This window comes from Canis lupus, chromosome 4 (genome assembly GCF_011100685.1).
Source record: "Canis lupus familiaris isolate Mischka breed German Shepherd chromosome 4, alternate assembly UU_Cfam_GSD_1.0, whole genome shotgun sequence".
In the NCBI taxonomy this organism is placed as follows: domain Eukaryota; kingdom Metazoa; phylum Chordata; class Mammalia; order Carnivora; family Canidae; genus Canis; species Canis lupus.
The window spans coordinates 75,954,254-75,967,417 of record NC_049225.1 but is presented as its reverse complement, the minus strand read 5'-3'; the positions used below and the strand labels follow the sequence as shown (position 1 = coordinate 75,967,417).

The window sequence follows — 13,164 nt, the reverse complement described above, 5'->3', positions numbered from 1 at the left end:
AATAAGTACACTTAAAAAAGTAAATAGGGGCAGGGCGCCTGGATGGCTCAGAACATTAAACGTCTGACTCTTTTTTTTTTTTTTAATTTTTATTTATTTATGATAGTCACAGAGAGAGAGAGAGAGAGGCAGAGGGAGAAGCAGGCTCCATGCACCGGGAGCCCGACGTGGGATTCGATCCCGGGTCTCCAGGATCACGCCCTGGGCCAAAGGCAGGCGCCAAACCGCTGGGTCACCCAGGGATCCCTAAACGTCTGACTCTTGATCTCAGTTCAGGTCTTTTTTTTTTTTTTTTTAAGAATTGATTGATTGATTGATTGGGGGGGAGGGGGAGAAAAGTAGGAAGGAAAGGAGGGATGAAGGGCAGAGGAAAAGGATCTCAAGCAGGACTCCTCAGCACGGAACCCATGTTGGGCTCAATCTCAGAACCCTGAGATAATGACCTGAGCTGAAACTAGGAGTCAGATGCTTAACTGAGTCACTCAGGTAGGTGCTCCTTAGCTCAGGTCTTGATCTCAGGGTTTTGAGTTTAACCTCGCATTGGGCTCTAAGCTGGGCGTGGAACCTACTTAAACAAACAAACAAACAAACAAACAGGATCCCTGGGTGGCGCAGTGGTTTAGCCCCTGCCTTTGGCCCAGGGCGCGGTCCCGGAGACCCGGATCGAGTCCCACGTCAGGCTCCCAGTGCATGGAGCCTGCTTCTCCCTCTGCCTCTCTCTCTCTCTCTGTGCGACTATCATAAAAAAAAAATATATAAATAAAATTAAAACAAAACAAAACAAAACAAACAAAAAACGGGTAAAGGGACTATCAAAACTGAGACAGCGACTAAGAGGTTGATCAAAAACAACCAGATGAAGTCTTAAAAGATCACAACTTCCAGAAATGAAATACCATATATAAAAATAATCAGAAACTTATAAAGGCCATTACATAACTGATTAGACATGGCTGACAAAAAATTAGTGAACTAGAGAAGGATCTCCACAATTAGAATGTACACAAAGAGATGAAAAATATTAGAGGTTAAAAGATTAGGAAGGGAAAATAAAAAGTGGTAAGTTACATCTAAGTAGAATTATAAATGGAGAAATACAAACATCTAAAACAATGTCTGAGATTTCCCCAAATTAATGAAAGACAGCAACTCTCAGACTCGAGAGCCCCAAAGAAGACAAAGATGCACTGAAGGAAAAAAAAAAAGTCTCTATACTAAGTGTGACTTCTCAAGAATCAGGACGGTAAGATTAAAACAAAAACCAGAACTGTTACCAGTAGACCCATATTAAAAGACATTTTTAAAGATTTCCTTTAGGAAGGATGAAAATGACTCAGGATGAATAAATGTTATATTTAAAAAGTGGTAAATAGGGCAGCCCGGGTGGCTCAGTGGTTTAGCACCGCCTTCAGCGCAGGGTGTGATCCTGGAGACCTGGGATGGAGTCCCACATCGGGCTCCCTGCATGGAGCCTGCTTCTCCCTCTGCCTGTGTCTCTGCCTTTCTTTCTCTCTGCGTCTCTCATGAATAAATAAATAAAAATCTTTAGTAAAAAAAAGTAGATAAAATAAAAAGTGGTAAATATGAAGGTAAATTTAAGTAATTGCTGACGGGACACCTGTGTGGCTCAGCGACTGAACGTCTGTCTTTGGCTCAGGGTGTGATCCCAGAGTTCCAGGATTGAGTCCCGCATCAGACTCCCAATGGAGAGCCTGCTTCTCCCTCTGCCTATGTCTCTGCCTCTCTCTCTGTCTCTCATGAATAAATAAATCTTTAAAAAGAAAATAAGTAATCACTGACTATATATAAAATAACGGTGTTATTTAACCAACAATGACTGGTTGTGGGGTTAAGAAAATTCTAAATATTGTATAATAGCACAAAAATCAGAATTAAGATTGATCAAGGTTAAAGTATGTTAAGTGTTTGTATTATTTAGGAAGGAAAAGATAATGGATTAACTTTAGACTGATATACTCATGCTAAGTTTCTAGAGGAACTACTATAAAACAAACAATGTTTAACTTCGGACCTATAGAAGGAATGAGAAAAAGTCACCATCAAGAAAATGTAGATGACTTCTGTCACCCACATTACTGAATGTTTCTTCTCTCCTGGGAAACATTCTGTGTGTGTGCATCATTTCCAATTTTGGATAAAATGGCAAAGTAATTTATAGACAAGAGACTTTCCTTTTTCATGGCATACAAAATACAATGTGATCTTTTCATTAGTTCAACTGAATGTTCAAATTGTTAGACTTTTCTGTTTTCCAGGTCAAATTATGGAATTTTATGTGTCTACCAAATTACTGACAGATTTTTATCTTTTTTAAAAAATATTTTGTTTATTTATTTGAGAGCAGGAGAGCAAGAGTGGGGTGAGGGGTAGAGGGAGTAGCAGACTCCCCAACGAGCAGGGAGCCCAACTCAGGGCTCAATCTTGGGACTCTGGGATCATGACCTGACCCCAAGGCAGATGCTTAAACGACTGAGCCACCCAGGCGATCTCTGAAATATTTTTCTTTAAATTACATTTAATATTTTATTATGCTGAAAACAATGCAAAATTAAACTTCCTAATAGAATCACCCCAAAGACAAACCATCTTTATTCTGTACACTTGCTATTATATGCCATGCTCCCATTAACCTTTACAATGCTATCAAAATAGTAACTATCATAGAATTTTAGTAGAAAGTTAACTTTCTTCTAAAAACTGAACAGGGATCCCTGGGTGCTCAGTGGTTGAGCATCTGCCTTTGGCTCAGGGCGTGGTCCTGGAGTTCTGGGATTGAGTCTCACATCAGGCTCCCTGCATGGAGCCTGTTTCTCCCTCTGCCTGTGTCCTCTCTTTCTCTCATGAATGAATAAATAAATAAATCTTTAAAAAAATAAAAATAAAAATAAATAAATTTGGAATGATCAATCTTTTCCTTTCTATACCATCTATTTCTTCCCAAATTATCTTTGAATACATACATGCCTTCAGCATCTGTCTACTAACGAATTGTATGAAGTAAATTTTGGTGCATAAACATCGCAAAAGATGAAAGAATGCTGCTACACACACTTTTAGCAAATTGAGATGTTTGAGATCTTGTCACAGAATATTACATAATAAAGTCATTCTTGTTGGCTGGATAAAAATACCATATTTACTTTATCATTAGAAAAACTTTATCTTTCACTCACTGATTCCTGAGTTAAAAAAAAAAAATTCACAGAGGACACTGTACCTGAAGATTTTTAGTCTGAGATTTTGCTTTTATAATCAATTTCACAGGCAGGCTAGTGGTTCAGCGGTTTAGCGCCGCCTTCAGCCCAGGGCGTGATCCTGGAGACCTGGGATTAAGTCTCAAATCAGGCTCCCTGCATGGAGCCTGCTTCTCCCTCTGCCTGTGTCTCTGCCTCTCTCTCTGTGTCTCATGAATAAATAAATAAATAAAAACAAAAACAAAAAAACTCTACATTAGTCTAGAGTGATGCTGTTTTTTGCGTTCATGTTACTTACTAATTGTCAAACATCTTCCTGTGTTTTCTTTTTTGCCAACACGGACAGAGTATGAACAACTTGGAATCAAGTGTGTTGAAGGAAAAAGCTAAAAGCTAACTATAAAGGTAGTGTGTGCCTCTTCTTTCTTTCATACTATCTTTAAAGATGCAAAAATTTGGGCAATGCAATGTCTTCCAATTATTTCACTATTGTATCATCCTTCTGATTCCAACATTCCTCCATTTTTCTATCGTATTAGTCTTTTTCAGGGTGGTTGGCAATAAGTTACAAGAGGACATAATTCCTAAGATAATGAAATAGCAAAATGTTTCAAGACTGGGAAAAATAAAACCCATTTTCCAATTATCATATGGTAAATCTTAGACTTATAAAAAGGATCCAATGGATCCATACAGTAACTGGAGGAAAAAATGAATTTTATTAACACTTTTGAAAATAAGGTTTTCTTTGGAAGACCTCTAAGAAAGAGGTTATGAAATGTCAATCCTTTTAACTATTTTGTAAATAAAACTGCTCAAAAAAGAAATTCACCAACTACAGGGTACAATAAAAGCTAATAGATACCATAAGGTAATTAAACCAAAGTGCCCCATAATTTTCTAAACTCAAGAAAAAATTTTCCAGCTAAAGATATGATACCCACACACTAAAGGAGATGAAAAACAAAACAAAACTAAAAATAGCCTCCAGGCACTTAAGGTCAGTTTTTATTGTCAAATGTTTTACAAACTTTCCGGGAATATTTTCAGAAGTTTTTTGATTTTATAAATGTGAATAAGGAATTATAAATGTGTAAAATAAGGTTCTGAATTTCTTAAAGTTAGGATAACCAGATATTCTGAAAGTAATGGATAGCCAATGAAGATTTTAAGCACAAGAGTGCTGAGCTGAATTCACATTTTATGAAGAGCAGTCTGTTTATAGTAAAAAATGGTTTGGGATGGGTAGGACTTGGGAGAGTGAGAGAAGCTATAAAGCCATCTTCATAAATCACAGCATTCTTTGCCCTCATCTATATGGTTATTGTTTAAAAGGCTTTTGTATTGTTTTTCCTATCAAAAGTATTAGAGTTCTTCAAATTTCTTTTCGAAAACATTCCCATTTAAAGCTACCATATCAATGTATTTTATAGTATTTTCCCAGAAATAAAAAAAAGAATATATATATATATTTTTAAAAGATTTTATTTATTCATGAGACACACACACACACAGAGGCAGAGACACAGGCAGAGGGAGAAGCAGGGAGCCTGACGTGGGACTCGATCCCAGGACTCCAGGATCACACTCTAGGCTGAAGGCAGGCGCCAAACCACTGAGCCACCCATGGATCCCCAAGAATTAATATTTTATTTTCATTTAATTGATCTTCAAAAACAGTACTTCCCAATACGTTAAGCCCCTTTGATCTCTAGGGCCCTCAAGAATTTATTTGAATACGAAATTAGATCACAAAAAATTTTTTTTGAGCCCCCAGTACCAAGGTATGTGGGCAGAAAAGCAGGTTTCTAGCAAGGATCTATCTATGACACAGGGAGTGAAGTTAACCCTATCTACCCCACAGTGAGGCTGGAGAAGTGAGAAGGCCTTTCCCTATATGGATGCTGTGCATGCCCTACTGGAGACCACAAAACTTATTTTAAGCAAAATTTCATGCTAGTTTTTCTGTAGTTCCTAATAATTAGATTTTTCGTTTTCCTAGAATGGCCACCCATTAAAATTACATCAATAATTTGGTAACTATCGAGTCCTTAATCTAGCCTCTCCAAAGCCCTAACATTGATTACTACCTCTCTTCCTGTGGTTTTTATGACATTACATCTCACAGCTCTCCACCTACCCTGTATTTCTTACCTGACCCTACCTGAAACACAGATGTTCCCCAAGTTTGCAACCATGGCTCTATTTTTTTTTCTTTCATTCATTCAAAGATGTTTACTAAATGACGTATGCCAGACACTGTACTTTTTTCTGGTTTCGTCCATACTCAACAGCTATAATTGGTGGGGGAGGATCACTACCATATGAATTGATACCTAGATTTATACTACCAATGCTGATTTCCCCCCTCCTTTTTCAAAGATTGTATTTATTTATTCATGAGAGACACAAGGAGAGAGAGGCAGAGACATAGGCAGGGGGAGAAAGCAGGCTCCATGCAAGGAGCCCTATGAGGGACTCAATCCCGGGACTCCAGGACCACGTCCTGGGCCGAAGGGAGGTGCCAAACCACTAAGCCACCTAGGGATCCCTATGCAGTTCTTTTTATATATATTACATTTCAACATAAAAAAATTAAAAACCTTAATCCTTTGAAGGTACAGTATTATCTTCAGATTAAAGATGAAGAAACTTAAGTATCCAGAGACTGTTTGCCTACTGACAAATGGCAAGTAGTATAGGGAACCAGGATTTGGCTCAGATAGTCTGATTTCAAAGCCCATCCACTCTCAGTCATGTCAAGGATCATAAATTTCTGTCCTGGCTCAACACATTCATTTCCTTTGCCTAAAATGATCTTCTCTCAGGGCGCCTGGGTGGTTCAGTTAAGCGTCTGCCTTTGGCTCAGGTCATGATCCCAGGGTTCTGGGATCAAGCCCCATCAATGGGCTCCCTACTCAGTGGGAAGCCTGCTTCTCTCCCGCTCTCCCTGCTTGTGCTCTCTCATCCTCTCTCTCAAATAAATGAAATCTTAAAAAAAAACACACTCAATTTTCAGAAAGAAAGACCATGAAGTGTACCTCAAACTCCATAGTCAGAATCCTCCAATTCCCCATTTCATTATTTCATTAAAACTCAGGTATGATCATTATCATGGCATGGTTGGTTATTTTTGGGTCTCTCTCTCCTCACGCTCATCCCACAGAAATGCAAACTCCTAAGTGCAGGGACTACACATATTGTAGATGTTCATTAAATACTTTGTGTTACTCCCTAAAAAGGTATTTTAACATACATATATACGAGAAGACTACAGACTATTTAATAGAAGACTATTAAAACAACAAAAAAGCCCAATGTAATCTTTCACAAATTTGTCCTCTACAAGCATGAATTAAAGAGCTGTACTGCACACAGCTTTCATACAACACTAAGAAATGCTATACTCTGAACAGTTACCCTAATTCTGATATAGGAGTGCCAAGGACAATTTATGACAGAGCACAGGTGTATTCCACACCTTTAATCATGTTTTTTTTTTTTTTTTTTTAAGATTTTATTTATTTATTCATGAGAGACACACACACACACAGAGAGGCAGAGACACAGGCAGAGGGAGAAGCAGGCTCCATGCAGAGAGCCCGATGTGGGACTCGACCCAGGAACTCCAGGATCATGCCCTGGGAGGAAGGCAGGCGTTAAACCGCTGAGCCACCCAGGCGTCCCTTTAATCATGTATCTAATTCTAGCATACTTTGTCAATTATTACACTTACAAGATGAAGGTATGTCTTTTGTTTAACCTGACGGAGTTCCTCTAAAAAATAATTTGGCTGGTTTTACAAACAGGTCTATTTAAATGGCTATATATTATAATCCAACTGTTCATAGCATAATTCTATCTCTGGGATCTCTATTTTAATCCAGTGATCTATTTGTCTATCCCTGTACCAATTAACACCACATTCTCCTATTGAATAAAGTTTGGGTATGTGATAACACAAGATCTTCCTTGTCATATGTTATGACTACTTTTGGACAAAAACTACCTTCATTACCAACATTAGAATCTCTTTGTTACCCCCCAAAAACTTGTGATTTTTACTGGAATTACATTAAATATATAGATTACTTCAGAGAAAACTGGTAACTTGACGGTATTTTTTTCACTCCACGAACCCAGCTCATCTTCTTACTTATGTCGTCTTTCATGGCCTTTATATCCTAATGTATTTTTTCCTTAAGTGTTCTGCATATCTCATTAGTTTATTCTACTATTAAGTGGAAGGCTTTGTAACTGTATAAAAAAAGATTTAATTTGAAATTTTTATTAACCCAATATTGCTGAAACAGTAATGTTACCAATTTCTGCCTGATCTTAGATCCAGAAAATTTGCTGAATGCTTATTATTTCTTGTATTTTTGTCTGTAGCTCGCAAATAAAATACTCATGTTGCTTGCAAATAAATTTCCTTCCTTCCCCATTAAACTGACATGGAAATTGAGAGCCATCAATTGCTATTCAAGTACCTACTTTTAAAACATTTTACTTAAAAAAAAAAAAAAAATTCTACTTTGAGGTTATGAAGCTCGCTATAAAAGTGTATGAAGACATCAACTAAGAAGTTCCTTTAGAATCTTTAGAGTATTACTCAAATACCTATACTTTATAGAAAACTGACATTGGTAAAATGCCTACTGAAAATGAGGCACTAGGGCAGAAAGTTTATATAATCTTCACCTGAAGGAAAGTTAACTGAGGGGACAGTCTCAGAAACATGAAGTGATTTGGCCCAGTGACTGATGGGATAGAGCCAGAATTAAAATCCGAAGCCCCACAAGCTCCAAATTCATGTTCTTCTCATTAGAGTATACTGTAAAGCCATTTATGAAGCACAAACATACACCGTAAATACTCTATACAGGAGTATTTTGGCTCATACTACTTTTAAGGCTATTAATAACACAGACAGGAAATATCAATATAACAGCTGCAATTCTTTTAGAAAATTTTCATTATCTTAAACTCATTCATGCAATATGAATCCTAAGATCTCTGATTCAACAATGAAAGAGCTGATATAATTAGCAGTTGCAGAATTTTTTTCCGTAGAGCCAGTAAATTTCCATCACCATGATTGGTTTCAAAAACCTGTTCACCTGGTTTTTCACCTTCCTTTTCTACCTTACTAGTATTACTCTTCTTTCAAGACATTCTTAACACTACATTCAAAGTAAAAAAGGAAGAGAAGGGAAAAAAAGAAAAACTCACCAGCTAATCAGCCTACCCAAGTTACCTTAGTGATGTGAAGAAATAATTATCCTTTAGGAATGGAGGTACTAAAGATACCTTAAGAATCATGGGATGAGATGCCTTCTTTTCAACTAGCTGATGCTTAAAGTACTGTCCAGAAAACAGTAAAGATCCACTTAAACATGTACCATTTAACAATACTTTAAGGCTAAGACTCTAACAATATGGTGTAATTATTTTGCATCTTTATACAATCTCTACCCTAAAGCCTTTGAATTCAATAAATACTAGATATAAAAAGATTTTTAAAAAGTTGCCAAATGTTTTTTTTCAAGTGGCTAACTTTATTGAAGTTATTCAATGACACTAAGAGTTATATAGAGGACAAAGAAAATTAGTTTAATTAAGCATAAACTAAAGATTTAGGTTACCTAGGTAACATACAAGTAGCTTGATTAGATAGAAAGATGACAAGGAATTGCTATGTCCAAGGCTTTTCTAAGGAACACTTAAAGGGAAACTGCTTAAAATTCTCAAATGTTATTAATAGTGGAATATAATGGGGTTACTTTACATTTATATATGTATATACATACATACATACACACACACACACACACATATATATACACATATATATTTGTATATGCCACAAATCCCTCTCTAAAAGTTAAGATAAATGCCTAGGAGAACTTCTGTATCACCGCCAATGAAAGAGTTAAAAAAAAAAGATTTTGAGCTTCTGAAACTATCAGAAAGCTTTTTTTCTGGATTATCTTTGAGGCTTACCTTTCCCCACATTCTTTGCTACCCTAAGTCCTCCTAACTGTTGAAATACTTTTCCCCAAGATTACAAAATTAGATTTATCTGAAAGTCTATCTTCTCAAACAAAAAAGGTAACTCCACAAAAGTAGGTTACCTACCCAACCAAGTCCCCTTTCTGCCATGAAGCCATCCTATTTTTTCATCATACTTGAGATCTGCTTTGTCCTGTGCCCTACAATTTAATTCTACCAGAAACACATACAAATTAATACTTTAAAATAAATATTTTGATTTATTTCTAAGGAGAAAATGCACATGAAAGGTCAGAAAATGAAAAGATTGCATTTGCAAGAATGGCAAATGGGCATAATAGATTTACTTAAAAAGTACAAAAAGAAAAATATTCAGTAGCTGATGAAACATGCAGCACAAAGACTAAATAAATGCTAATCACAAAAATATTTAATGTGCATTATACAAATTAAAAACTTGGGTTTTCTAGAAGTTAGCAGTTAGAAGTAGCAGAATTTATAGCCTTACATAGCTATGACCAAGAAAACTAAGAACCAGAAAGCAATGTGGACTTAGGTTACTTTCAGTTATCTGTATTCAATGACACATGTAGCAACCACTCACATCATCCACATGTAAATGCTTAAAATTTCTCCAAGTTTGCATCCTTTAAAACAAACAACAACAATAAAACTTGCAAACTAAGCTTTGGCTTCTGTCTAAAAGTTACATTATAGCGATTTCTAGTCGGTAAGAAAAATAAGCATCATCACTGCATTTTTTGCATACCCTTTTAATTAATGCTACTTCTCTTCCTTGAGCCAAACTATTAGCATTATTGGGCCTGATTTCTTTCCATTGAAACCAGACAACTTTCCATGTACTATACCCAAGGACAGAGCATATTAAGGATTAGTTTTGCTGACATATGTATACATAAATTAGTCAAAAGATTAGTCCCTCCCTCAGAGGTATACAAAGCAAGATATTTAGTAATTTGGATGGTTGTTACAGTTTACAGAAACTTGATGAGATTCAAAGCCAAAGAAAAAATTAAACACAGAAATTCTGTACTAGTTTTCTATGCTGGGATAAAAGACATGTAACTGTTTTATCAAAATAATGATTAAGTATCTTTAAAAGTTGGCATTTCCTGCCCCATATCTATCTTTAGGTTTGGACTAGAAAAAAATACTTCAAGACTGCAGAACCCACTAGATTTTCAGTAAATACTCCCAAAATCTATCACTCTGCCCATAGTAACAACAAAAAATACTGTGTAAAACAAGTCACATTTTTAATGGTTAAATACAGCTTTGTCTAGAACACACAGTACTTGGTAGCACAGGATTTATGGCACAGATGCTGATTAGCTATCTTGTTTCCCAGAAAAAGAAAATGGCTTGATTTTTTTTCTCTCCCCACAAACATTAGCTCTAAAAGGTTTTATTAAAGTAACTGACACTATTAGTTTATCACCACTTATAAGCAAAGAATTTGTTAATGTCTGAAAAGCCCCGAGATTTTGCCCCAATTATTTGTCATCTCAGTTCTTTTTCTGGAGTAGGTCTCAAGATAAAACAGATTTGTAAAAAAATGCCACATGCGTTCAAAATAATTATAAAAATTTAATACCAATTTTGTAAACATAACACACATTTACACATTTTAACAGCTCTTAAAATCAATATGGTCTTAAGCATTGTATCATACTGGCAGCAATTTTTTTAATGATACATAAAATAAAGTGACAAATAAATGGCATCTTAGAAGTCCACGAAATATGGCAACTTTCTTAGAATTACAAGCTTTTACCCAAGAAGGTAGCCCAATATCTCATTCTACCGATGAGGATGATGAAAGCCCAAATAAGTATGCCCCAACGTCATACAATCAAGAGCAAAAAGGACACGGAAGCCGGGTCTTCTGATGCCCAGTGATGCCCTCCCTTTCCATTACACAACCTAACACTTGAAGCTAATGAGATGAAAAAATTACCTGGGTTTAACCAAATAGCTAACACACAGATATCTAATATGATCTCTCTATAAAAAGCTTGGTACTCAGGGACCCTGTAGATTTATGGCCTGAATCTGAAGGTCTCAGACTGACTCAAAAAGGACAACGATCACAAAAACAAAACAAAACCAAAACCAAAAAACTAGCATCTTTTTTCTCTTTTGATAAGATGCATAATGAGCTTCAGAAATTAGAGCTCCCCTGAAGGTAGAGATTTCATCGGATGCATCACAGTTAAGTCAGTATAATCTCACTTGCACACACCTCCACACCCCCACCCCCGGAAAACCTCACGAGAAAGACCCGCCAAGGGGAATTATTACCGCACTCCCCCCTCCAGGCCCCCCCGCCCCCCAGCCTAAACTCAATAGTCAGAACAAGGCCATGGATTCATTTATCTGCACTGGAAACTTCGCACATCTTTTCCGGTCTACCAACTACAAATTCACAGGTGGTTGGTATGTTTACATCTCTCCCTGGAGGAAAAACTAAAGGAAGCCCATGAACGTGGTGACACCCGCGGTTTGTCTGCAGGCTCCGAGTGGAGGGACGGGAGGCGGCGGCGGCGGCGAAGGCACCCGAGAAAAACGACACGTTCTCTGGGCTCTGGGGGCCGCAGCACCGGGCGAGGACCGGCGTAGAGGCCGGCGGGCAGCGCGCCTCGGCACTCCCCTTCGCCCACCCGCCCCGCTCCGCCAGCGGGAGGGGCTCGGGGGTGGGGGCCGGCCGGGCGGGGCGGAGACCGGGGGCGCGGGGGGGGCATCCGAGCCGCGGCCTCCGTCCCTCCCTCGCCGGCCGGGCGGGGGTGGCGGCCGGGCTGCGAGGCCGCGCGGGAGGCCATTTTAGCTGCGGGGCCGCCGAAAGCCGCGGCGGCCTCCACGTCCCACACCTCGGGGCTCGCCGGCTCCCGCGCCCAGCGGGGGCCGCTCCCCGCCGCGGGGCCGGGCGGGCCGGGCCGGGCCGGGCCGGGGCGCGCGGGGCGGCGAGGCCGCGCGGGGCCGGGCCTGCGTGGGGCCGGGGGCTCGGGGCCGCCGGGCGGGGGCCGGCGCGGGGGCGTCGTGTGGCCGGGATCCGGGCGGAAGGGCGAGCAGGGGGGAGAGGGAGAGGGCGGGGAGCCGTTACCTATACTGGGCCGCAGCCGCCGCCGCCGCCGCCCCGCTGTGGGTGAATCCAAAGTAGTTGCCGGTCGCCATTTTGGCATCTTCCCCCAGCCGGCTGGGCACTGCGGCGGGCACGGAGAGTCGGGTCCCATGGCGGGAGGAGAGGCGCGGTGGGGCACAGACGCCGAGCGAGGGAAAGGGAGAGAGAGAGGCGCCGTGAGAAGCCGCCCTCGCCGGGCCGGGCCGGGCCGGGGCCGCGGCCGCGCCGCCTCCCCCTCCCGCCTCGCACTCCCTCACTCACTCGCACGCCCCGGTGGCGGCCGCCGCCTCCTCCCCGGAGCCAGCCCCAACCCCCGCGCCTCCCCGCGGCCCCGGGGCGGGGAAGGGGCCGGGCAGGGCCCTCGGCGGGACACATTATACTCACCATAGGTGAAAGAAACTACAGGGCATATGGGAATCATGGGCTCGGGCTGCTGCTGCTGAACTCTGAACTCTCACCCACTGCCTCCCTCCTCTGCCCCGCTCCTCCTCAGCGGAGAACAGACCGCCGCCTCCCGCCGCACTGCGCACGCGCCCCCCCGCGCGCGGCACCCTGGGAGATGTAGTCCCGGCCGCCTTCGCGGCTCGGGCGGGCGCGTGCCGGGCCTTGGCCGAGGCGGGTCCCGGGGACCGGCGGGCGAAGGCCGGCTCGCGCTCCTCCGAGGTGGGGGCGTCGGGGAAGCCGCAGGCGGGGCGACAGAGGAGCGTGCGAGGAGCGCCTCGCCCTGCGGTGGGGGGCGGGGGAATCGGGGAGAACGACCAGGAGTGACGTGTGTCAGCCTTCCCTTCTTACTTGTCA

At 41.0% G+C, this 13,164-nt stretch overlaps 1 protein-coding gene across 3 annotated transcripts in view; it reads right to left on the bottom strand.

Annotated features, from left to right (window-relative positions):
• The window catches only part of ZFR (zinc finger RNA binding protein), an 87,071-nt gene extending 74,162 nt beyond the window's left edge, over window positions 1-12,909 (bottom strand). For all 3 annotated transcript variants that reach the window (XR_005358622.1, XM_038535400.1, XM_038535401.1), the window contains exons 1-2: window positions 12,751-12,909; window positions 12,349-12,448 (exon numbers count right to left, since the gene is read on the bottom strand). Coding sequence is in view for 2 of the 3 variants with exons in the window: in XM_038535400.1 (XP_038391328.1) it covers window positions 12,349-12,448; window positions 12,751-12,787 (137 nt within the window). In the remaining variant the exon portion in view is untranslated. The remainder of the gene's footprint in view (window positions 1-12,348; window positions 12,449-12,750) is intronic.
• Window positions 12,910-13,164: the final 255 nt, after the last annotated feature.